We start from the raw sequence: 27,234 nt of genomic DNA on the forward strand, positions 1-27,234 counted from the left end.
CTAGCAGAGTTCTCCTCATATCGGGGGGCCAGGTGCTTCACGCTCCACCCAAGGGAAGAGGCAGCTTTGCAAAGGCTCTCCAACAGGACCCCGGCTCCTTCCACTCTCTTCACAGGCGTTACTGTCTGAGCCCTGGGTCAGTTAACCACAGGGCTGGGGGCCCTCTTCATTTCCTGGCACTCCGTGCTTGGTTTCTTATTTCTAACAGCAGCTGCTAATAGTGACGCTGCACTTCAGTTTTTAAGCATCATTACACATATCTCAGGGCCGGCCCGGTGGCATAGCGGTTAAGTGCACACATCCCGCTTCAGCGGCCTGGGGTTCACAAGTTCGGATCCTAGCTGCGGACGCGGCACTGCTTGGCACGCCATGCTGTGGTAGGCGTCCCACATATAAAGTAGAGGAAAATGGGCACAGATGTTAGCTCAGGACCAGTCTTCCTCAGCAAAGAGAGGAGGATTGGCAGTAGTTACCTCAGGGCTAGTCTTCCTCAAAAAAAAAGAAAACACATATCTCATGAGTGCCATGGCAGCCCTGTGGGTGGACAGAGTGAGCATCAGCTCCAGCTCTACAAGGCTGGTGACACACCCCTGGCTCAGGGGACAAATCTGATCCAAACCCCACACATGTCAATCACATCAGGAACCATCCTGTCTTGAAACTGTTCGGAGTTCTGAAACAGAACAGATCATACCAATAATAAAAAAAGTAGGTTCCACCAAAAACTCCAGTGGGAAGATCTCTGCTTTCTTTGTAGGCAGTCAAGGTGACACATGAGTGGGGAGCCAAGGGAGGAAAGGGAGCCAGCTGCACACAAACCAGAGTGAGCTGTCCCAGGGAGTGGACGGTAGCCTGGGAGGACACGCACAGAGGACGTGGGACCCGGTTCTGAGCCAGACGGGAGGCAGGGTCTCCCTGAGTCAGGGAGTTCCACGATCATAGTACATTTTCAGAAGTTCCTGCCAGTTATGGGGAAGGATACAAGCGTCACTTTGGGCAGCAGCAGCCCAGCCAGCCAGGGCCCCAGTGACAGGGTTGAGACACCTCTCGCTGCCCCCTCCCGTCTCTCAATGCCTGCCCTGCCTCCATCTCCTCTGCTAGTTCCCCCTCATTTCCCCAAGTGCTAGAAGGGGGCACTTTCCAGTTTACTGCCCAGGTGACCTCAGTCAGTTTCATGGCCTGAAGGACCACGTGTGGGCGGTCATTCCCAAATGCACATCCTAAGCCTGGCCACTTCCCTGAGCTCCTCCATCCCCGTTCCTTGAGATCTGCATGTGCAGGTCTGGGGACCTCGAGCCTAATGTACCCATAAGTGAACTCTAACACCTCCCAAAACTGCCCCTCCTGCGCTTCATCTCCAGGTCAGCTGCTCAGACCAAAAGCTTCAGGGTCATCTGTCTCTTCCCTTCCTGGCAACCCACTGGCAGCTCTGGCTGACTTTCCATTTAAAATGTATCCAGAAAATGACAACTTCCTGCCATGCCACAGCCACCCACCACATCACTGCTGTCCCCCTAGTCTAAGCCACCTCACTTCTCACTTGGCTGACAGATGGGCTCCCCTCTAGGACAGCAGAGACCTGCAGGACTCGGAGAGGAAGATTCCTCAGGGTCACAGCCCTAGGAAGAGGGGACAGAACACAGGCACAGGTGGAGGGTTGGCCCCAGGAAGGATGAGCATCCATGGGCACAGGTGTAGAAAGACACAACCTCCTGGAACGCAGGAACGTGGTAGGCAGGAGGTCAGCAACCACGGCTCTGAAGCAGGCTTCTCCTGACAGTCCACCGGGGAGAAATGTTCTCCAGGGGGTGGACTGCTTAGTGAAACTTTCAAAAACAATCAATACAAATTGATTCACATAATCAATTTTTAAATTATATATAAATGTGAATCCTGCAATTGGTTCACATAAATTTCAGATTCAGGATAAAGAGAGGTAAGGGAAACGACGCAACCACTGAAGACACAGGCTCCGGACTTTAACGAAGCCCTCCTAAGTGTACGGGATCCCTCCGCTCCAGCTGTGGGTGCCCCGGCCTCGAGCTCCCCACTGAGTGCCTGAAGCCGTGCTCCTGCACAGGCCCTCCATGGCAGCCGCTGCCCTCAGACGTGAGCTTAGTCACCTGATTTGCCTCAGTACCGTTAACTACTGCAGGTCTGAAATTTCTCATCAGTCATATCAAAATCAAAGACTGCTTAAAAGCAGACAACTTTGTAAATGCCTTGAACCTATTTCCAGTGGCTTATTCTTCAATTCCTCTACAAGCCAGTAAGACAGTTTGTTAGAAGTTTTCCTTTGTTCAGCAATTATTTACTGAGCACCGCCTGTGAGCCACAAAAAGCACGAAACGTGGGGGTCAAGAGGATGAGACAAGTCATTGCTCTCAAGGAGGAGCCTTTGAGGACGACCGAAAAGTCACCAGGCAATTCCCACAAACGTGGCGGGTGTCACACAGGGTAGGGGGTGCACTGGGGTGCCGATGAGCCATCCGAGCAGGACTGTGGGCTGGGGAGGCCAGCGAAGCTTCCCAGGGAAGGAAGCAGCCAGGCTCTCAGCAGCTGATGGAGCGGGCAGGGGGAACACGAGGAAATGCCCCTAGTGAGAGAATTCTAGGGAAGCGCAGCAGGTCAGTATCACACGGAGCAACCACCCGGCCGCATTAGTCCTCCCTCCCTTCCTTCAACAGCTTCTCAACTAAGCACCTACACAAGCCTGCACTAGGAGGGTTTGAGGACATCAGCGGGTCTAGCAAGGAACAGGCAGGCTCAGGTGATCTGAGGGCCTGTGACAAGGGAGGGGACCAGCCCAGGTGGGGTGAGGGGTCAGAGAAATTGGAGGACAATGAGACACTATCTGCTCAGGTCCCAGGGCAGGAGGGTGGTGGACAAGCCTGCAAAGCAGGAGGCCACTGCAGTCACCAGACTGAGTGACAACTGGAGGCAGGCAGCACTGGGAAAGGGTGCAGACACCCAGGAGGTGTCAGCATCAGGGCTTGAGGTGTGACCAAGAAAGACACCAAAGACCCCATTTCACCAACCAGGTGCAGGACAGTGCCTTTGACTAACACAGACACCTGGAACATGGAGGAGGACAGTCAGGCGAGGACATCCCATTCTAGATGTGACACTGTTGAGGCGCCTGTAGGACCCAAGCTGAGATTTGCGAGAGCGAGAATATGGAAATGGAGCACAAGAGAAAGGGGCTAGCCAGAGACGTAAGTTTGGAATCTATTCCCTCTGAATAATAATCTATACCCACAGGGATGGATTAAGTCCTCCAGGAGGAGAAGGGCACAGTGAGAACAGAAGCCGGTCGGGGAAACCTAGGGACACCCCGTGCATGGGGCAGACATGGGAAGAGAAGCCAGAGACAGAGGCTGAGCAGTGAGCATAGAAGGGGTGCGACAGAGTGTGGGGTGTCTGTGGCCGCAGAAAGAACGTTTCAAAGTGGGAGGACAAGAGAGGAAATACAAGGAGGACTTCAAGATTTCCATGGATGTAGCAACCAAGTGGTGGCCAGGGCCCTTGCAAAAAGCGGTGGGAAGTATGGTGAAGAGCGAATGGATGGGAGTGAGGAGTGAGCTGGTATCTCCTTTCGGTTTGAAGGAGAAAGTGGGGTCAAAAGACCTGAGTGCTTGAAGGACTGGGGAACCATGAGCAGGTTTAGCTGGTGATGGAAGAAAAGCCTGCCAAGAGGAGGGGCTGAAAGCCCGGGGGTGGGAGGGAACAGAACCAAGCAGGGGGTAGCCATGTCTCTGGCTGTGACAGGGAGAAAGGGAGGAAGGATGGGGAAGAAGCAGGTGAGTGTGTACAGTGGCTACTGCTTGAGGGAATTCCCATCGGATGCTCCTGGAAAGCAGGAGGTAGGGCATCCGCGAGTGGAAGGCCCTGGGCGGGAGGACCCTGACTTGGGACCGACCCTGACTCGGGACCACGAAGGATTGTGGGCAGGGGTCTCCAGATGGACTAAGAGCCAGACACTGCACTCTCTGAGGGGCACTGCCTGAGGGATGGTGGTCTGAGGACACTGGTCTGACGGAGAGTGGCACAAGGGTCAGTGTCAGAGGGACACTGGTCTGAGGATATTGGCCTGAGGGACACTGGTCTGACAGTCAATGTCTGAGGGACACCGGCCTGAGGGAGATTGGCCTGAGGGTCAGTGTATGAGGGACACTGGTTGGAGGGACACCAGCCTTAGGAAAAGTGGCCTGAGGATCAGTGTCTGAGGGACACTGGTCTGAGGATATTGGCCTGAGGGACACTGGCCCAAGGGAGATTGTCCTGAGGGTCAGTGTATGAGGGACACTAGTCGGAGGGACACCGGCCTTAGACAGAGTGGCTTAAAGATCAGTGTCTGAGGGACAGTGGACTGAGGACAATGGCCTGGACACATGACCTCAGAGAATGATCTGCAGTGACACCAGTCTGTCATCCTCCAAGAGCATCAGTAGCCAAAGGGGCGCGTTCACTGTGGCTCACTGGAGAGACCTAGGCTGAGGCTTCAGCGTGGACTGATGGAAAGGCAACGTGAAGGATGAGAAGACTATGCAGGTCTGCGGTCAAAACCAGGCCGAAGCTAAACGCAGAAGGGAACAGGAAGGGGCGGCAGCTGCCGGTGAACAGAGGGTCGGCATGCGGTCTCATGAAGGCAGGACCACGTGCAGCTGAGGGCAAGGCCTGAGCACTGCGGCCTGGCCTTGACCCAGTGCACTCTGACTCGGCCCCTTTGCCCCCAGGCCCAGGTGTAAGTCACGGGCACTAAGAGCCGTCTCCTGGGGTGGGTGAGGATTAGTTATGGCATGAACACAGGTCATGGCGCAGAGAGCAGAGCTTGAGCTCAAACTCACGCACATTTTAGCTCTCATTCTGTTCTCGATACCATCGTCACAAGACTAAAAGGATGCATCAAGGAAGCACTGTTCTGCTGCTGCTTCTGAGGCCATCATGCCATGCCCCATCCAGTCAACCGACGCCACAGCACTGCACCCAGGGCCGGGCGAGGGAGATGTGGCAGCACACGGTAGGCAAGGACCCCAGCAGGCGTCCCCTCATGGCCACCCCAATCTGAAGCCTGGGACTTCCAGAGGCTCCAACTCAGCCCGAGGAAAGCAAAGACTGTGCAGCCACAACGACACAGCAGCACAGCGAGTCTCAATCACGGGTGTCCAGCCCCACCCTGGACCGACCACCAGAAGGGCCTGTGCCTCCGCAGTATCAGCATTTGCACCACTCACTGAGAATCACCTGCAGAGGCTCCAAAGGTGGCTGAGTCTCTCCATCGAGAAGACGCTTCTAGTTGTGGAAACAAGCACTCACAAAAATAACTATACGGTGAGGTGAAAATGACCAAGGGGTCTTCTAACTCTGGACCCCTACCCACACTCCAGCCCAATGCTGGAGATGCCAGACAGAAGAAAAAGAACACAGCTGACATATGGCCCCCACCAGGCAGAGCCCACTGACTTTCCTGCCCTGTACAGGCGAGCACCAATGACAAAACCATATTCCAAGAGCAGCGGGAGAGACGGCACCCCTGGGCCCTTTCCTCCCCCTTTGCTGAGGCAGGGGAAGTGCATAGGCTCAGCTTCTAGCCAGAAGACCAGGAAGGGAGACTCCTGGGAACTCCCAGGGTGGGGTGTCGCAGAGAAGAGGGGGCTGGGTAAGAGATCCTACAATCTGTGGTTACTGTCCTGGACGACCCTGAGTGGCCCACATGTGACAACAACTAAAATCAGAACAATGACTTTGAGAACTAAACTAGGGCCCAGGTTTCACACTGGGATCCCGTGGAAAGGCCAGAACGGCACCAAAAAGGCCCTGAAGACTGAACCAACCCTGAAGCACAGCCCACAGAAGGTGGGTCATCAGGACTTCCAGTCTCAATCTAACTGGCTTGACCACCTATCTAATAAAAAACAACATTCTGCAGCTTTTAACAGGACAGAGTGTCACAGAGAAGAGTCAGAGTGTCCAAGACACAATCCAAATTTACTCACCAAAGAAAAGAGAGAAGAAAATCTACAACTAGTGGGGAAGGCCATCAACAGACCCCAACCCCATGATGACCCAGGTGCAGAATTACCTGACAAAAATGTTAGCAGTTTTCATAACCACACTCCAAGAAGGACATTTTTTTTTTTTAAGATTTTTTTATTTTTGCTTCGTCTCTCCAAAGCCCCCCAGTACGTAGTTGCATATTTTAGTTGTGGGTCCTTCCAGTTGTGGCATGTGGGATGCCGCCTCAGCATTGCCTGAAGAGCAGTGCCATGACCACGCCCAGGATCCAAACTGGTGAAACCCTGGGCCACCAAAGCAGAGTAGGCGAACTTAACCACGGCCATGGGGCCGGCCCCCCAAAGGACATTTTTTAAATGAACAAAAAAACTAACACAAAACTCTAAGAAAACCTTGGAAAGACGTTCCAGAACAGAGGGGAACCGAAGACTAGGGCCAGGCAGTGGCGAAGAGAAGGGCAGGCAGAAAACCTCGCAGCACTGCCTGAACTCTTCCACGGGCTGCTCAACACTGGCCCCACGCGACGGCGGCGGGTACCATAAGGATGCCGTGGAACCTGACAGGGGTGAAGCAGATGGATTGACCCTCCACACGTCTCTCCTCCGCCTCCCCTCCATTGCAAGGCCCCAAGTACAACTCGGGGAATAGCTCTTACCAAGGACAGTGCCTGCGCAAGGGACAGACTTCCCAAGGGGCAAGATGGTTTAGCGGGAAGGTGATAAACGGGAATGGCACAAACTTGAACACCAGGGCCTCTCCAGCTTGAGGCAAGACCCTCCACATTCACACCTCAAAGACTCACCAGGAAGGGACTAACTCCAGTCCCTCTCCCTGCATAAGGGACACCACACGCCAGTGTAAAGGAGATGCAACTGAGTCACCTCCACCTGGAAAGGGACGAGTACCCATCAAACAGATGACCAAATAAACAGTATCTTCAAGGACCTACATGGAGAGGAGTTCTTCCGGGAATGACGGAGAGACAACTACAAGGGCAGTACACACACAATTAATACCTGTGAAGGCTAGGGCCAGCTAACAAGATGGTGAAGGGTCACCAGGCCAAGATCAAGGAGAAATTGCAATCGAAAGAGCCCAACATGCTGACACCACTCTGGCCCAAGGGCGCGGCCCACCTTTCTCCCAGGAGGCTCCATCCCTTCTAGAGGAGGCAGTGAAGAGGGTAGGCTGCATTTCTGGCCCCACCCAAGTTGTAAGGACAAAATCTGGACTCCAGGGCCTGACAAAGGGAGCAGGGGACCCTGGTAATCTCCCACACACTCTGGACGGGAACCTCAAGGGCTGCGCCCTAAGAGCAGGAGTGTATCTAAGTAGAGCAGCCCTCGAAAGCACTGCAGTATGGCTCAGAAGCACCCCAACCCATGAACTGGAGCAAGGGGTCACGGCCTGTTGGTGTCTAGAAGCAAATGTAACTTCCGCCTGGAGGAAGGCCTCAAGCGATTTCTAGAATCTTTCAACTATTTCATACATTCCACACAAATGAAAACTAAGCAGATAAGCAAATGCTAAACTGAACAAAAGCCAGCAGAAAACAACAAACAACAGAAACAGGCTCAGAAACAGGCTCACAGACTTGTGCTGCTGCCAAGGTGAAGTCAGTCCAGCACAGCCTCTCCCCAACTGATAACTAAAACTCCGCACAGAAGACCAAAAGCAACAACTGGGGGTTCTAAACACAAACAAGGGCAGGCAACGTGGGGAGGAGAGGCAGAGCTTGAAGAAGCAACACTGGTAGGGTCCCCAGCTCGGGACCGGGGGGCCATGGTTGGGATAGTGTGGTGAGAGAAGGAGGAAAGCAGTAACAGGCACCCTCATGCTCTCTGGGCAGTGAGATGAGTTCCTTTTAGAGCTCTGGCTGCCCGCACTGTCACTGTAGTTCTCCACTGGGCAGGCTGGAGGGGAAGAAAGGGATGTAAAGCCCAGAACTCTCCCACCCTCCAGCTGGCAGGGCCCTTTTCCTGGTGCTCTGGCCAGAGAGATGGGGTTTCTCTGACTCCTGGCTAGCTGTGCCTGCTGCACGGTGCTGGGTCTGGGCTGCCCTCAGGTCCCAGCCGGCAGAGACTTGTCTCTCCCTGCCCCTCTCCACTAAGCACAACTGTAACCTTGGAAATGATTCAAAAGACAACCAGAGGAGAACTCTGAAAAGTGGAAGGGAAGGGAAACTGCTTTGGGACCCCAGGATTGCAGGAACAGCACAGCAACAGAGTGTCTGACGACCTCCCATCCAACAAAAGGTGACCCAGGCCTGGTATCTCCCGACCCCTGGCCTAGCAGGTGAAGGCACGCCAAGTAGGCTCCTTCCTGCCCCGGGTGGAATGGGGAGTCCCACCTACTACACCAGGCCAGCCTGGCCCAGGCAGCAGTGGATCACCAGGAAGCCCAACTAACAAGCATCCTGGGATGCCTACCTCAACACTGCACTCAGCCCAGAAGCAGTCTCCTTCCCCACAGGGCCTGAGACACATCCTCCCACCCCAGACACCTTGCACCAGGGGAGTGCAGCAGTGGGACCACACCACAACAAGCACTCGGCCCAGGAATGCTCTGCATCCCCCAGAGGCATGGGGTACCCTGCCATAACAAGCACCCAGCCTGGAAGCTCTTCATCCTGCAGGCAGAGAATCTCACCCCACCCAGGACACCAGACAGTACAGTCCTGGGAAGCTCCTCTGCCTCCTAGAGCAACACCAGCAAGGGCAGTAGGAACCCCAGCAGCGGACACACCAGGCGGATCAAAATGGCACCACGCAGGCTCTGAACATTAGGCTGTCTCTGGAACCAGCCACAGAGGTCGGTGAGGACCTGCTGACCCTAAACAGGGAGACTGCCTGATACAACCAGAGGTTTCCAGGGCACCCAGTCTCCCGACATAACAGGGAAAATGCCCAGGAAACAGCCCAAACTCACCTGTCACACCCAAAAGAAGGAAAACCATGACTTTAATGAGAAAAGACAATCAACTGACACCAACACCAAGATGAGTCAAATGCTGGAACTATCCTGACAGGGATTTTAAAGCAGTCTTCATAAAAACGATTCCAGAAGCAATTACAAATTCTCTTGAAACAAACGAAAAATACAAATTCCAGCAAAGAAAAAGAAGTTACAAAAAGAACCAAACATAGGACTGAAACTAAGAGTAATAAATTTTAAAACTCACTAGATGGTCTCGACAGCAAAGTGGAGACGACAGAGGCTAAAATCAGTGAATGCCACACACAGAATCTGCCCATTCCGAACAACTAACAGAAAACACACGGAAAAAATGAAATGAACAGAGCTGCAGGGACCTTGGGAGAATAAAAAAAGATCTAACATTTCCATCACTGGAGTCCCAGAAGAGGAGAGAGAGTGGGGCTGAAAGAATATTTGAGGGAATAATGGCTTAAAACTTCCCAAATATGGCAAAAGATATAAACCCAGATTTCAATAAACTGAGTGAATCCCAAACAGAATAAACCGAAAGAAATCCACACCGAGACACATTATAATCAAACTTCTGAAACCTAAAGGCAGAGAGAACACTGTGGAGCAGCTGGAGAGAAAGGACGCAGTGCGACTAGGGAACCACCAACTCAACTGGCAGTGCGCGTCTCCTCTGAACCTGGAGGCCAGAGGGAAGCGGCACATGTTCTTCAAGGGCTCAGGGGGAAGAACTGTCAGCCAGACTCCACATCTGGCGAAACTATCCTTAAGGAATGACGGAAAAATAAAGACCTTTTCAGACAAAGGAAAACTAAAAGAACATGTCCTTCGCCAACCTTAAAAGATGGCTAAAGGAAGCTCTCCAAATAGAAAGAAAATGATAAAGAAAGAATCTTGGAGCATCAGGAAGAAAGAATAATGGAAAGAAATGGGTAACATGGGTAAATACAACACACTATGCTCCTCATGAGTTTTCTAAACTACATCTAAAGACAAACAAAAACTACAGCACCTTCAGATACTCAAAATACAGTATTTAAAAGTCCCAGGGAGGGGCCAGCCCGGTGGCACAGTGGTTAAGTGCACACATTCCGCTTCTCGGCGGCCCTAGGTTCGCCAGTTCAGATCCCGGGTGCGGACATGGCACCACTTGGCAAAAGCCATGCTGTGGTAGGCATCCCACATATAAAGCAGAGGAAGATGGGCATGGATGTGAGCTCAGGGCCAGTCTTCCTCAGCAAAAAGAGAAGGATTGGCAGTAGTTAGCTGAGGGCTAATCTTCCTCAAAAAAAATAACAAAAAGTCCCACAGAGAAGGGGCTGGTCCAGTGGTGCGGTGGTTAAGTTCACGGGCTGCGCTTCTTGAGCCCGGGATTCACAGGTTCAGATCCACATGCCGCTCATCAAGTCATGCAGCGGCAGCAACTCACATACAAAACAGAGAAACACTGGCACAGATTTTAGCTCAGGGCCAATCTTCCTCAACAACAACAAAAAAAGTAGGGAGAAGGAGCGACATCAGCAGTATAGAGGACTAAGTTGTTCCCTTTTGTCTCTCCCCTCCAAGTTACAACTAAAGGACATGCATTAACCAGCAGAAGATTGCCTGCACAGCGTAATAGGACGTCTGAGAGATCCACGCAGCCATGCGTCTGAAGGTGGGAGAGCAAGATCCCGGGGAGGGAGTGGAAATAGACGAGCACACCCTTCACCCCTCCAGGGGCAGCAACCTAGGTCTCAGGTCCTCAGACAGCAGCTGGCATGACTGTAAGAGGAGGCGGGGGCAGCCCACAATGTGGGGACACTTTCAGAGTTGTAGCCAGGCCTGCGGGAGTACCCACTGTGCTGTGGCAGCCCACCCGTGGGAACGCTCCCCGCCTAGTGGCACAACGCAGTGCCCATGAGGGAGCCCTCACCAAGCCCAGCAGCTCAGCCAAGCCAACTGCAAGCACAGAGCAGCACACAGGAAAGAAAGTGCCCCCTCCCCTCCTGCCCTGCACAGCAGCTCCACCATCCCCTGCTGAGCACAGTGGTCCTGCACCAGAGTGACCATCTGTGGAGCACAGAGGCCCCACCTGCACGTGAGTGCGTGACCTGCCAAGCAGCTGTGGCCAGTGCGCAGACACAGAGAAGCCCTACCGGCACAACTTCCCACAGATGGCGTGGGATCAGAAAACACAGCTCCTGCCCCGCCATCCAGAGGTGGCAGGTGGCATCTGCAACCTGATACTACACAAATGCGCCAGCAAAGGGTCAATTCATCAGACACCATGAAGAACTACTGTAACACTTCAGAGCAGAAGGAAAATGAGCAGTCTCCAGAAACCAACCCTGAGCCCACAGAAATTCACAATCTAAATAACAGAGAATTGAAAACATTATCATACAGCCAGCCCTTATGGCCCAACTGCTACAGTCCGACACGTTCCACTTCGGGGGCCTGGGTTCAGTTCCTGGCGCAGAGCCACACCCCCCGTCTGTCCACAGCCATGCTGCGGCGGTGAGGCACACAGGAGAACTGGGGGACGCACACCTAGAATCTACAGCTACGCACTGGGGCTTTGGGAGGAAAAACACAGAGAGGAAGGGTGGCAACAGGTGTTAGCTCTCAGAGCAAATCTTTCAAAAAAAAAAGAAAAGGCAAAAAGAAAATTATCACAAAGGAGCTCAACAAGTTACAAGAAAACTCAGAAAGACAGTTCAATGAGCTAAGGAATAAAATTGATAAGCACAAAGAATACTTCACCAAAGAGATTGAAACTCTAAGAATAAAAAAAAAAACAGGGGCTAGCCCCATAGCATAGTGGTTCATTTCAGCGTGCCCCACTTCAGCAGCTCGGGTTCTCAGGTTCAGATCCCAGGTGTGGACCTACACCACTCATCAGTCCTGCTGCAGTGGCAATCCACGTATAAAGTGGAGGAAGACTGGCATAGACTTCAGCTCACAGCTAACCTTCCCTCAAGCAAAAAAAGAGGAAGACTGGCCACAGATGTTAGCCCAGGGCTAATCTTCCTTAGCGAAAAAAAGAGAAAAATCTGGATATGAAGAACACAATTAATGAGATAAAAAATAATCTAGAATCCATAAAAACTAGAGCTGACAAGGAGGACAGAATTAGTGATTTAGAGGACAGAAAAATAGAAATGTTTCAGCTGGAGGAGAAGAGAGAACTGAACTAAGATTTTTTAAAATGAAGAAATTCCTTGAGAAATATCCAACTCAATTAGGAAAAGCAACATAAGGATTACAGGTAGTCCAGAGCAAAAAGCGTGGGAGAAAGGAGCAGAGAGCTTGTTCAAAGAAATAATAGCTGAGAACTTCCCAAACCTGAGGAAGGAACTGGACTTACAAGTACCTGAAGCCAAAAGAACTCCTAAACACATCAATGCAAAAAGACATTCTCCAAGGCACATAATATGAAAACTGACAAAAGTCAAGGACAAAGAAAAAATATGAAGGGCAGCAAAGCAGAAGAAAATAACCTAAAAGGAACCCCTATCAGGCTTTCAGCAGGTTTCTCAGCAGAAACTTCACAGGCTAGGAGAGAGTGGAATGATATTTTTAAAATACAGAAAGACAAAAACTTCCAGCCAAGAATACTCAATCCAGCAAAACTATCCTTCAGAAACGATGGAGAAATAAAAGCTTTCCCAGACAAACAAAAGCAGAGGGAGTTCATCACCACTAGATCTCCCTTACAAGAAGTGATTAAGGATGCCCTCAGACCTGTAACAAAGAGGCAAAGGGTTACAAAACCCTGAGCAAGCAGATAAATAGACAGAATCAGAAAACTGCAGCTCTATACCAGAACAGATCAGTAAACACTTAATTATAACATAAAAGACAAAGCAAAGGAAAGCATCAAAAATAAATATAAACACTTCAATTTAGTCACAAACTCACAACACAGAAAAGAACAATTTGTGACAACAATAACTCAGAAGGGGAAGAGGAAAGAAGGAACCAGCTTAGACTAATAGAGATAAGAGGCTATCAGAAAATGGACTATCTTATCTATGAGATCTGTTATACAAACCTCATGGTAACCACTAAATAAGAAATCACAGCAGAGCTACAAATCATAAACAAAAAGAAAACTCAGAAAACCACCAAAGTGAAATGGCAGTCAGAAATACAAGGGAAGAGAAACAAAGGAAATATAGATCAACCAGAAAGCGAGATAAAATGGCAGCATTAAGCCCTCATATATCAATAATCACTCTAAACATAAATGGATTGAATTCTCCAATCAAAAGACATAGAGTGGAGGGATGGATTAAAAAACAAGACCCAACAATATGCTGCCTCCAGGAAACACACCTCAGCTCTAAAGACAAACAGAGGCTGAGAGAGAAGGGATGGGAGACAATACTTCAAGGAAACGGCAAATAACAGAAAGCAGGTGCTGCCATCCTTCTGTCAAACAAAGCAGACTTAAAGATAAAAAAGACAATGAGACACAAAGAGGAGCAGCATACGTGCTAAAAGAGATGCTCCACCAAGAGGACACAGTACTTATGAAGACACAGGCACCTAACACAGGCACACCAAAGTACATAAAGCAACTATTAACAGACCTAAAGGGAGAAACTGACAGCAACACAAAAAAGAGTAGGGGCTTCAACATCTCACTTACATCAATGGACAGATCATCCAGACAGAAAGTCAACACGGAAACAGCGGGCTTAAATGGAAACCTAGATCAGACAGACTTAATAGATACATATAGAAGTTTCCATCAAAAAGCAGCAGACGGGCCGGCCCGGTGGCACAGTGGTTAAGTTCGCACATTCCACTCCGGCAGCCCAGGGTTCACCAGTTCAGATCCCGGGTGCAGACATGGCACCGCTTGGCAAGCCATGCTGTGGCAGCATCCCACATATAAAGCAGAGGAAGACGGGCATGGATGTTAGCTCAGGGCCAGTCTTCCTCAGCAAAAAGAGGACTGGCAGCAGATGTTAGCTCAGGGCTAATCTTCCTGAAAAAAAAAAAAAAAAGCAACAGAACACACATTCTTCTCAAGTGCACATGAAACATTCTCAAAGAGAGACCATATGTTGGGTAACAAGGCAAGCCTCAATAAAGATAAGGAGACTGAAATCCTATCAAGCATCTTTTCTGACCACAATGCTAGGAAACCAAAAATCAACTACAAGAAAAAGCTGGGGAGAGACACAAATACGTGGTGACTAAATAACATGGCTACTGAACAACCACTGGATCGATGGAGAAATCAAAAAATACCTGGAGAGAAATGAAAATGAAAACACAACATACCAACTCTTACGGGATGCAACAAAAGCAATGCTATAAGAGGGAAATTGATAGCAATACAGGCCCACCTCAAAAAGAAGAAAAATCTCAAATAAGTAAACTACACCTAACAGAACTAGGAAAAGAACGAAGCCCAAAGTCAGCAGAAGGAGGGAAACAAAAATTAGAGCATAGGAGCTGGCCCTGTGGCCGAGTGGTTAAGTTTGCGCGCTCTGCTTCGGTGGCCCAGGGTTTCGCCAGTTCAGATCCTGGGCACAGACATGGCACTGCTCATCAGGCCACGCTGAGATGGTGTCCCACACAGCACAACCAGAGGCACTCACAACTATAATATACAACTGTGTACTGGGGGGCTTTGCGGAGAAGAAAAAGAAAAAAGAAAAGATTGGCAACAGTTGTTACTCAGGTGCCAATCTTTATACAAAAAAATTCGAGCATAAATGAATGAAATAGAGACTTAAAAAGCAGTACAAAGGACCAACAAAACTAAGAGTTGGTTCTGTGAGAAGACGAGCAAAACTGACAGACCCTTAGCCAGACTCACAAAGAAAAAAAAGAGAGAAGGTACAGAGAATAAAACTAAAAATGAAAGAGTAGAAATTACAACAGATACCACAGAAATACAAAGGATCATAAGAGAACACTATGAAAAACTAAATGCCAACAAAGTGGACAACCTAGAAGAAATGGATAAATTCTTAGACTCATACAACCTCCTACCACTGAATCAAGGAGAAATAGAGAATCTAAATAGACCAAGCACAAGTAAAGAGATTCAAACAGTCATCAAAAACCTCCCCAAAAACAAAAGTCCAGGACCAGATAGCTTCTCTGGAGAATTCTACCAAACATTCAAAGAAGATTTAATACCTATCCTTCTCAAACCATTCCAAAAAAGTGAAGAAGACAGAACACTTCCTAACTCATTTTATGAGGCCAACATCACCCTGATACCAAAACCAGACAAGGACCACACAGAAGAAGGAAAATTACAGGCCAATGTCGCTGATGAACATAGATGCAAAAATCCTCAACCAAATACTGGCAAATCGAATACAGCAACACATTAAAAAGATCTTACACCACAATCATGTATGATTTATATCAGGGACACTGGGATGGTTCAACATCTGCAAATCAATCAATGTGATACACCACATTAACAAAACAAGGAATAAAAATCACATGATCATCTCAATAGATGCAAAGAAAGCATTTGACAAGATCCAGTATCAATTTATGATAAAAACTCTCCATAAAATGCGTATAAAAGGAAAGTACTTCAACATAATAAAGGCCAAATACGACAAACCCACAGCCAACATTATGCTTAATGGTGAAAAACTGAAAGCCATCCCTCTGAGAATAGGAACAAGACAAGGTTGCCCACTCTCACCACACCCATTCACCATAGTATTGGAGGTTTGGGCCAGAGCAATTACGCAAGAAAAAGAAATAAAAGGAATCCAAATAGGCAATGAAGAAGTGAAACTCTGTTTGCAGATGAAACAATTATATATATAAAACCCTAAGGAATCCACCAGAAAGCTATTAGAAATAATCAACAACTACACCAAAGCCACAGGGTACAAAATCAACTTACAAAAATCAGTTCATTTCTATACACTAATAACAAACTAGCAGGAAGAGAAGGCAAGGATACAATCCAATTTACAATTGCAACAAACAGAACAAAATATCTACAAACAAATTCAACCGAGGAGGTGAAAGACCCATACACGGAAAACTACTAAGACATTGTTGAAAGAAATCACAGAAGACATAAAGAAATGGAAAGACATTCCATGCACATGGATTGGAAGAATAAACAGTTAAAATGTCCATATTACCTAAAGCAATCTACAGATTCAATGCAATCCCAATCAGAATCCCAATGACATTCTTCATGGAAATAGAAGAATCCTAAAATTTATATGGAATAACAAAAGACTCCAAATAGCCAAAGCAATCCTAAGAAAAAAGAACAAAGCTGGAGGCATCAAAATCCCTGACTTCAAAATATACTACAAAGCCATAGTAATCAAAACAGAATGGTACTGGCACAAAAACAGACACCACAGATCAATGGAACAGAATCAAAAACCCAGAAATACAACCACACACCTATGGACAGCTAACCTTCAACAAAGGAGCCAAGAACACACAACGGAAAAAGGAAAGTGTTTTCAATAAATGGTGGTGGGAAAACTGGACAGCCACATGCAAAGGAATGAACGTAGACCATTATCTTACACCATACATAAAAATTAACTCACAACAGATTAAAGACTTGAATGTAAGACCTGAAACCATAAAACTCCTAGAAGAAAATATAGACAGTACACCCTTTGATATTGCTTTTAGCAGCATCTTTTCGAATACCATGTCTACTTAGGCAAGGGAAACAAAAGAAAAAATAAATGGGACTACACCAGACTAAAAACCTTCTGCAAGGCAAAGGAAATCATCAACAAAATGAAAAGACAACCCACCAACTGGGAGAAAATATTTACGAATCATGTATCTGACAAGGGGTTAATTTCCAAAATATATAAAAAAACTCATATCACTCGACAACAAAAAGACAAACAAGATGATCAAAAAATGGGTAGACGCTATGAACATTTTTCCAAAGAAGATATACAGACGGCCAACAGGCACACGAAAAGATGTTCAATGTCACTAATTATCAGGGAAATGCAAATCAAAACTACAATGAGATGTCACCTCACACCTGTCAGAATGGCTATAATTAACAAGACGAGAAATAGTAAGTGTTGGGGAGGATGTGGAGAAAAGGGAACCCTCGTACACAGCAGGTGGGAATGCAACTGGTGCAGCCACTATGGAAAACAGTATGGAGATTTCTCAAAAAATTAAAAACAGAAATACTGTATGATCCAGCTATCCCACTACTGGGTATTTATGAGAAGAATATGAAATCCACAATACAAAGAGATTTAAGCACCCCTATGTTCACTGCAGCATTATTCATAATAGCCAAGATGTGGAAGCAACCCAAGTGCCCATCAACCAATGAATGGATAAAGAACATGTGGGGTGTGTGTATGTATACATATACACACACATACACAATGGCATACTACTCGGCCATAAGAAAAGACCAAATCGTCCCATTTGCAACAACGTGGATGACCTTGAGGGTATTATGTTAAGCGAAATAAGCCAGACAAAGAAAGACAAACACCGAACGATTTCACTCACAGGGAAGATAAACTAACACATGGACAAAGAGAACAGTTCAGTAGTTACCAGAGGGGAAGGGGATTAGGTGGTGGGCAAAAAGGGTGAAGGGGCACATAAGTATGGTGACGGATCAAAACTAGCCTACTGCTGGTGAGCAGGATGCAGTCTATACTGAAGCTGATACATAATAATGTACACCTAAAATTACACAATGTTATAAACCAATATGACCTGAATAAAATTTTTAAAAATAAAATAAAAAATAGAAGTGGGGAGAGCAAAGGGACCTAAATGGAAAATAGGTTTCCACACTTCACCCAAAATAGTAAAACAAGATGTGTCAACCATTGTAAATCACATCTGTACACTGTAATACCCAGAGCAACCACTAAGAAAACTATACAAAGAGAGCACTCAAAACAATATAAATAAATCAAGACGGAATCCTAAAAAATAGTCAAGTAATCCATAGGAAGGCAAAAAAAAAAGAAACAGGAACAAGAAACAGAGAAAACAGAAAACAATAAAATGTCAGACTTAAGCCCTAACATAGCAACAATTACATTAAATGTAAATACCTAAACACACCAAGTAAGAGAGACTGGCAGAGCAGATAAAAAACTGACACAACTATATGCTGTTTACAAGAAACTCACTTGGAATTCAAGGACTTAGGCAGCTGAAAGTAAAGAAATAGAAAAGTCTATATCAGGCAAACACTTAAATTTTTTAAAAGGCAGGTATAGGGGCTGATCCCGCAGCGTAGTGGTTAAGTTCGGTGCACTCCACTTCAGTGGCCTGGGTTCATGGGTTCAGATCCCAGGCACGGACATGTATCACCTGTCAGCCATGCTGTGGCAGCGATCCACACATAAAGTGGAAGAGGACTGGCACGGATGTTAGCTCAGGGCTAATCTTCCTCAGCAAAAAATACAAAAATAAAATAAATAAAAAGGCAGATACAGCTATATTAACATCTGATAAAGTAGAAGGAAAATTACTAGAGACAGAGGAACACTACATAATGGTAAAAGTGTCAGTCCACCAGGAAGACCTTACGATCCTAAATGTGTATGTGCCAAACTACTGAGCCTCAAAACACATGGAAAAAATGAACAGCGCTGCCAAGAGAAACAGACAAGTCTTCAAGCACAGTCAGGGACTTTACCACCCCATGAGCAACTGACAGTACCGCCAGACAGAAAAGCAACAAGGCAAGAGATCTGAACAACTCAACCAACCAACAGAATCTGACTGACATGTACGGAACACTCCACCCCACAAAAGAATGCACATTTCTTCACATGCCCAGGGCACAGTCACCAAAATAGACCTCATCCTGGGCCACAAAACAAACGAACTTAAAAGAATAGAAATCATACAGAGTAACTGTATGTCATCTTACCATAAGAGAATCATATTAGAAATAATAACAAAAGAGGAAAATCTCAACACTTGGAAATTACACTTCCAAATAATTCATGGGTTAAAGAGAAAGTATCAAAAGAAATAAAGAAAAACACAAAGAACTTAATGAAAACGAAAATACAACACAACAACATATGTGGAATGCAGCGAAGGCAGTATTGAGTGGAAAATTTACAGTACTAAATGCTTATGCTAGACAAGAGGAAAGGTCTCAAATCAATAATCTAAGTTCCTACCTCAAGAAACTAGACAAAGAAGAGCAAAATAAACCCAAAGCAGGCAGAAGGAAGAGGCAGGTGCGGTCATAAAAGGGCAACAGAACAGAAAAGGTCCTTGCAGGATGGATTGTTTTATAGCCAGATGATACAATGTCAACATCCTGGTTGTGAAGTTGCCACTGGGGAAACCAGGTGAAGTGTGCCCAAGACTTCTCTGTATGATTTCTTACAACTGAATGTTAACATACAATTATCTGAAAATAAAAGTTCAATTTGTAAAAAAAATTGGCCAAAGATCTGAAAAGATATTTCATAGAAAAAAGATTCAAATGGCCAATAAGCATATAAAAAAATGCTCATCATCATTAGTCATCAGGAAAATGCAGACCAAAATGACAGTGAGATAGCACAATCCATCCACTTGAATGGCTAAAATTAAAAAGACTGACAACGCCACATGTTGGCAGGGATGCAGAGAAACTGGAACTCTCACACTTTGCCGGTAGAAATAAAAAATGACACAGCCACTTTGGACAACAACTGGGCAGTCACACAGGTATGACCCAGTAATGCCATGCCCAGGTATTTACCCAGGCCGATGAAAACACATGTCCACACAGACTGGTACATGAATGTTCACACAGCAGCTTTATTCCTGAGACACAAAAACTGGATGCAACTAAGTGTCCATCAACAAGTGAATGAATAAGGAAAATGTGGGCAGCCAAACAATGAAGATTACTACCACCACTCAGCAAAAAAGATCTACACACATGGGTGACTCTCAAAAACACCGTGCTGGGTGAAGAAGCCAAAGAGGATGTGAGGTATGATTAGAGAGCAATGAAACGCCAGAAACCCAACTAACCCACAGGGACAGGGGCAGGTCAGCGAAGCTCTGGCTGGGACTGACTGGAGGGGGCGCAAGGGAAGCCTTGGAGGTGATGAAATGTTTACCTTGATTGTGTCCTGTTCACAGGTGAGTAGACACTTGTTTAAACTCATCAAACTATACTCTTAAAATGTGTGCATTTTATTATATGTAAAGTACCTCAATAAAGCTGTTTTTCTCAAACGTCCAAAATAAAATTCTTCACATATATCCAACAATGGGTGTTAACCTACCCTACAGAGACTTCTCCAGAAAGCCAGGGTTCACCTACCTCCTCCCGCCTCAGAAGCCTTCAGCGGCTCCCCAATTCACACACAACAAAACTTCAACTGATCAACAGCCATTGAGGGCATTCCAAGACCTGGCCCTAGGCATTCTTTCCAATCTAGATTGTTCCACCTCTGCTGCAGCTCAATTCACATTCCACCCCAACTAGAACACTAACTAGCCTTTCCGTCAGCATGAAGGACACCACAGCCCTCCTCCCCTCCTCATCCTGGTTTCTCTGTTTGTTCCCTTACCTTCACCTGGTTCTTACCCACCTAAGCCACAAACTCAGCTTCACTTTCTTGAACGGAACCTTCCAGATTCCCTCAGGGGAGTTTCTCTCTCTCTCTTACCTGTTCTGCCATAGCACCTGCTGCTCTCTCAGGCATCATCGGTCTTTGTGAGCGTGGCCGTGTCCGGCACTACGTGACCCCTGAGAAGCACATCGAGGACCCCACAGTCCACAACACGATCCTCTGTTGAACTGACAGAAGTTTAATTTTGACTGAGTTTGAAGTGGAGTCACCGGAGGACAGTGACTAAGGGATATTTAAGTGAACCAGTTAGCTTGAACAATAAGAAAAACAGGGCTAGGCGAGAGCTTAGGAAGGAAGTCAGAAATAGAAGTAATTCAAAGAGTGTCTTTCCATATGTGATAACAAAGCCATGAAAGAACAGCTCTATGGAATAAAGATTATAAATGTTCCCGCCAAGGGTACCGCAAGCTCAAGGTGGCCGTCCCTGCTGCCTCTTCCTCACGCTTGCCCAGCGCCCACCTCCCATCCCTGCCATCAATCAACCAGTCTCAGGGACTCTGCCTTCCTGGGACCCATGGGCTCAATCTACCCTTCTCATTCTCACTGCAGACAAACTAGGCAAGGCCTTGGCACTTCAAGCCAAAATGACATCAGCTCTGCTACGGACTCAACGTATGTGTCCCCTCTCACCCCCAAGGTGAAGATATAAGGAGATGGGGCCTCTGGGAGGTGATTAGGTCATGAGGGTGGCGCCCTCATAAATGGAATTAGGGCCCATATAATGAGGCTCCACAGAGCTCCCTGGCCCCTTCTGCCATGTGAGCACATAGCAAGAAGACAGCCACCTATGAAGCAGGAAGCAGACCCTCACCAGACACCCAACCTGCGGACACCAGGATTTTAGAATTCCAGCCTCCAGAACTGTGAGAAATAAACGGCTGTTGTTGGTAAGCCGCCCAGCGTACGGTTTCTTGTTATAGCAGCCCAAATGGACTAAGACAAGCTCCCGGCTACTCCAGCTGACTAGAGCCTCTACCCGCTCCAACCTGCTAGAAGAATCTTGCCAGGCTACCTCTCTCGTCACACCACGCCCTACACAAAAACCTTCCCAGGCACACAGCATGAAAGAAATCCCCAGCCAGCTCGGAACACCACGAACAATCTGGCCCAGACTATTCCCCAAACTAATCACCTACTATTTCAGTCCACAAATCCTCTGTCACAACGAGGTTAATCGACTCAGTGCCCACAAACACTTCTTCCTTGCACGGAACCTGGCCAGATGCGCTCCCCTCTACTCTTGTGGGGCCTACCCAAACCTCACCCATCCATCAAAGCCTATCACCTCTGAAGCCTCCCGAGGGAGCCCTCTCACAGCCACCAATGCCCCCTGCGGCCCGTGCACTGTGGTCCCCACTCGCCCACCTGACAGCTCCATATTCTGCCTCAAGACAGCTCTGGCACTGATGTCATGCTGCCATTTCTCAGTGCCTGCACTATTTCATTTTCCTTTGTATATGTCAATAGTTCATGTGGATTCTAAGCAACTGAGGAGATGGCACCATATAACTTCCCCCCTGTATTTCCTGTAGTGCAAAACACAATCATACACATGAGAGTTCTGGGATTATTACTGTATGAGTGAATGTAATATTGGCTCCATCCTGGTCACCTTCAGATTAGAAGAAAAATGACAGCAACCTGAGTTTTTCAAGAGTTCAACTAGGAAGTAAAAGAACACTGGCACATATAATGGTGATACAGCCACAAAAAAATCAAACAGGAGAAGCCTACAAGCCACTATGAAGACAAACGCAATCCAAAGAACAAAATACTAAGGGCCTTTGGAAGAAGATTTGCATAAACTGAACATGCAGAAGCACAATAGTGGCCAACTCTTTCGAGAGTCACTCAAATTTAAAGGATTAGGACAGTCTGAACTCAAAGACGGATTGATATTCTTTGTTAATATTTAACTTGTGGCATCAGGACAGGAAAGAGAACATGTGCAAAATGGTGTATCTTCAGAAATACAAATGCACCCATGCATGGCCACCAGGACAGAATCACAAAGCACATCTTTCTAGTCCACCTGTTCCGAAGGCATTTCTAACTCTTTTTATCCATTTGACAAGTATTTGAGCACTGACTCTGATCTGCACACACGGTAGTAAACAGGACAACCATGACCCCTGACCCCACAGACACCAGGCAGTTCTCAGTGCACCCAAGCAGAGAGAAGGTCATGTTACAAGACCAACCAGTGACCCCCACAGCACCCTGTACCACCTAGCGGGTGCACCTAGGGTGCTCTGTAACCTCTGTCTCAGAAGCACCCAGATGCCTTACTAAGAACAGAAGACTATTATGAAATACTATTCAAATTCATAAATAATCTGAGCAAATCACACAAAAAACTTGATGGGGGGCCAGCCCAGTGGCGCAGCGGTTAAGTGTGCACGTTCTGCTTCGGCAGCCTGGGGTTCGCCGGTTCGGATCCCAGGTGCAGACATGGCACCGCTTGGCAGCCATGCTGTGGTAGGCGTCCCACATGTAAAGTGGAGGAAGATGGCACGGATGTTAGCTCAGCGCCAGTCTTCTTCAGCAAAAAGAGCAGGATTGGCAGCACATGTTCACTCAGAGCTGATCTTCCTCAAAAACAAAAAAAAACTGATGGTATGCTTATGAACGAGGGCCTCCCCACCAAGCCTTGCACGGCGGCTGTTCCTGCTAGTCCAGGGACAAGAGCGACAGCTGGGTTTCATTTCCAGTCCTGGGACCTGAGAGGGGTTCCGAGCACTCGATTCATTTTAGCCGAACGTCACTATAACAAAGCAAGGTGGTCCCCCCCAGAGTTGACAATGAAGGGCTTTTGCTCCTCATATCAATTAAGCAACAGAGAATCCAAGCTATTCTTGTGATCTAGATAATGAGACAGCTGGCAGCGGCTCAATTACAGATACCTCGTCAATGGCTGCACAGATTTTCCATCCTACAACACGGTTTCCTAATCAGTAGTTTAATTACTCTAACGAGAGACTGAGAGGACGAGCGGTAATCCCTCACTAGCAGTGGGCTCTGGACAGCCTCGTGGTCTCTCTCCATCCCAGTTTGCTGCCGGTAAAAGGAGAAGGTTGATCTTAGTGGCCCCTAGGGCCCCGCCCAGGTCAGGGAAGCTCAGCTCCATGGTGAGTCTCAACTTGGTTTCCAGGGCTCCTCAGAGGGTGACAATACCAGCACTGAGCTACATAGCAACACGCTTGCAAAGAGCTGAGTGGCTTCTCGTACTTTCCCTGGGTTGTCTGTTCAACATTGTCCTTGAGAGTTAGCAAAAGCTATTACTCCCCCACTGTCCCCTGAAACCAAGGCCTAGAAACCTTTAAGTTTCCTAAGCTTGGGGACTAAAACAAAAGCCAGGAATGCCACAGCCCCAGTCCAGAGCTCTATTCTGTAAAATAAATGGTACTTCAAGTCATTACTTTAAACTTTTTTACCAATTTATTACAACTTTCAATCAAAAGGACATCACAAAATATTCCAACTAAGCAGACTACACCTTCTCACAGACACTTTTAAATGAATAGCTTTCAACATGTCCAATATATTATTTCTAAAAAAAATAATTAAAACACTGCCAATGAAACAAGAGTTACCCCAAAAAAGGAGGGGCAGAATCTAAAAATAAAAGCTCAAGACAGCCCACAGTTCTTGGCTGTGGCACCAGAGATGAAGAAGTTGGAGGAAACATTTCTGCATAACCATATGCCACCCCAAGGCCGGGCCAAGGGTGAGCTCTCGGAGCCTCCCCACTTACTACAAACAGCAGCCGGTGGCCCCAGGGACACACAGAGTCCCAAAAGGCAAACACAAACAAGAAGGCAGCCTCAGAGCCCCTCGCCTGAGTGTCTGCATGCTTTCAATTCCTACACAAAGAGGAAAGACTCCTTGGTTTCATTTAGCTCCTTAATGAACAACTGTAGAACGAGGAAAATATTTAGGCCACTTTCACCATCACACCCCTCAAACTGACTTACAATTAAAGCGTGCAGACTGAAAGGATCGTGTCTAATTAACTGAAAAGTAAGCTGGAGAGGCACATGGGGACGTCCAAAAGGAGCAACAAAGAACAGGTCCCTGGGTTAGGAAAAGAGGTGAAAAATGCATACTGTCCTACGAAATCACTCCCCGCCCCGAGTCCTGGAAGACCAGAGCCCTCAGGCAGCATCGAGGCTCCCACAGGGCTGCAACCCCCATGCCAAGAGCATGCACGAAACCACTTCAGGTGAGCGGAGGTGAGGCTTCTTGGTCATCTGAATTGGGATCTCCTAAATACGTAAATTTAAAGCGAGATTTTCACCTAGAAAAAAACTACATCTGCTGCCCTTCTTGAACCACAGTATCGAACGGAACGGCCTTCTCATTCAGCAAAAATGAACGGACAGCAGACCTCCTAAAATCCATGTTCAATGAGCACACCTCAGCCAAGGGATCGTGACCAACGGGCGACACGCAAGCCAGTCTCAGATCCTCAGACGGCATCCAGCGTCCTTCAGCTCCTGCTCACGTTCTGTTCTAGAAACACCCACCTTTAATAATTCAAAACCCTAAAGCCTATTTTAATATCAGCTTTTGAATAAATTATCTGATGACAACAGGTATCAAGCAATGTTCTGGTACTGGAAATAAAACTCGACTAATCCAATACCAACACTGAGAGGGCTGCACGTTTGTTTCCAGATAGCTGACAGATCCCACGCTGAATGCCAAAGTGAAAGGCAACAAGATAAAAATGCATTCACTTTGCTAAAGAAATTGGAAAGCAAATAACAAGAGGGTTTTTTAAAAGTATCTGCGTCTATATAGCATTCATTACTAGAGCCTTAACCATTTCCATACGCAAAATCTTAAAAAATACACACCAGAGTGAAACCTTGCACATGTGCCCCAGCAGCTGAGAACACACTGTGCTTAAGAGCACAGACCTGCAACCCAACCAGCGCCACGAACAGAGCACAGGCCTCTGGGGAAACACTACACAGCAGTGAAAAAGCAAGGAGAGGAGCTGGGACGAAGAGACTAGGAGGAACACGGAATAAGGCAGTCTCGGGAGAAGACCACTATGAAAGGCGCAAAACACAGAAAACTAAACCATACAGCTCAGTGATGTAAACGTACGTGCCTGAAATATAAAGAAAAGCAAACCAACCACCAACGCAAGACGTGAGGCGGGTGGACGGGGAGGCTGCCGGCTGAGGAACCCGGCCCACTGCCCTGCAAAGGCGACCGGTCCCAAGTTTTTCCTTAAACTGACTGCCACATACCTGAGCAGCTCCTCTGGTATGACTCTTCACACCTTACTCTAAAATTTTATATATGCTTTTGATCAATTCTGTATTTTCCCCAAAATCATGTAAATTTGTGTATGTGGCAATGCCTCCCTAGCATACTACAGGGAAATTGAATAAAGCTCGACAGAGTCATAAACACGGACTGTGAAACTGGTAACTGCAAAACAGGAAAACACTCCCCGTGCACACCGTGAAATCAACCTAAAACAGGGGCTGCATTGAATCCCCGTGACCTGCAGAGCCTGTTCATCCTCATGACTAACTGAGTCCAGCCAGGACACAGGCCACCTCAACCGGGGCGAGCCCGTCGCCGGGAAACGCCTGCCCAGCGAGTTTTCAAAACTGGTCCACCCAACTCCTCCTTGAGAGGCTTCTCTCTCCACTTGAGTCCCCCTCTGGAAACAAAAATGTCCTCACCAGAATAAAGGCAATTTTTTTCAAACGCCTTAAACGAAGAGAAGACAGACTACCCAGGATTAACCCAATCTTGTACCTAAAACAAAGGCACCTGAAATCAATAAAGCAAGCCTCCGAGCCCAGCAATTATGAGAAGCACTTGGCCTGTAAAATTCCGAGAGCTGGAAACAGGAGAGTCTTAATCCACTAAGAATATCAGGGCCTAGCAAATCGGGCTCGCCGACAAGGTTACCCAGTTCTTCGAAGCACAAATTCACCGGAGGGGAGGATGCTGATTAAGACGGTGCATTGAGCAGCAGCGTCTGGTCGGGGAACCGGCGCTCGGCGGGTGAGGATGGAGACCGGCCGGCCATCAGGGGTGGCACCCGGCCCCGCGCCCCGCCCGCGCTCCGGGGACGGTTCCGCCGGGCCGGCTCCGGCTGCACCTGCGGGAGGACCTCGCCGGCACGGGGGCACGCTGGGCACAGACCCCGCCACCCCGCTCGGTCGCACGCGGCCAGTCCACGCCGGAGGTGACCCCAGAGCGCCGCGCACCGCGCGGGACCCTGCGCGGCCGACAGCGCACAAAGGAGCCCCCGGTCCGCCCGCCTCCCGGCCTCCGGCTCCAGCTCCGGCCCCCGACCCCGCCAGCCCCCGCCCGGGCCCCCGCCCGCGTCCCCGCCCGCCCCCGCCCACCGATGCCGTAGGCCTTGGCGCAGATCCACTGCAGGTTGGCGGCGATCTTGGCGCGGGCCGGGTCGTAGCGGTCCAGCGGCACGATGTCCACGGCGCCGTCGGGCGCGGCCTCCATCCTCCGCCAGCCCTCCCCGGCCGCGCCGCCGCCCGCGTCCACCATCTGCACACAGAAAGGCCGCTGCAGCGCGGGCGGCACCGGCGAGGCCGCAACAAAGGCGCCGCCCCCGCCGCGCCGGGAGGGACCCGCGTGGGGCCGGCCCCGACCGCCGGCCGGAGCCCCCGCCCGCCCG

General features: G+C 48.2%; 1 protein-coding gene across 8 annotated transcripts in view; it reads right to left on the reverse strand.

Annotated features, from left to right (window-relative positions):
* The window catches only part of CAMSAP1 (calmodulin regulated spectrin associated protein 1), a 66,655-nt gene that overhangs the window by 39,254 nt on the left and 167 nt on the right, over positions 1–27,234 (reverse strand). For 6 of the 8 annotated variants that reach the window (XM_070518340.1, XM_070518339.1, XM_070518338.1 and 3 more), the window contains exon 2: positions 26,945–27,104. In XM_070518340.1, the coding sequence (XP_070374441.1) occupies positions 26,945–27,104 (160 nt within the window). Of the gene's footprint in view, positions 1–26,944; positions 27,233–27,234 lie in introns of those variants that run through there. The other 2 variants (XM_070518337.1, XM_044778368.2) reach the window with 1 other exon arrangement.

This window comes from Equus asinus, chromosome 10 (genome assembly GCF_041296235.1).
Source record: "Equus asinus isolate D_3611 breed Donkey chromosome 10, EquAss-T2T_v2, whole genome shotgun sequence".
Lineage (NCBI taxonomy): Eukaryota > Metazoa > Chordata > Mammalia > Perissodactyla > Equidae > Equus > Equus asinus.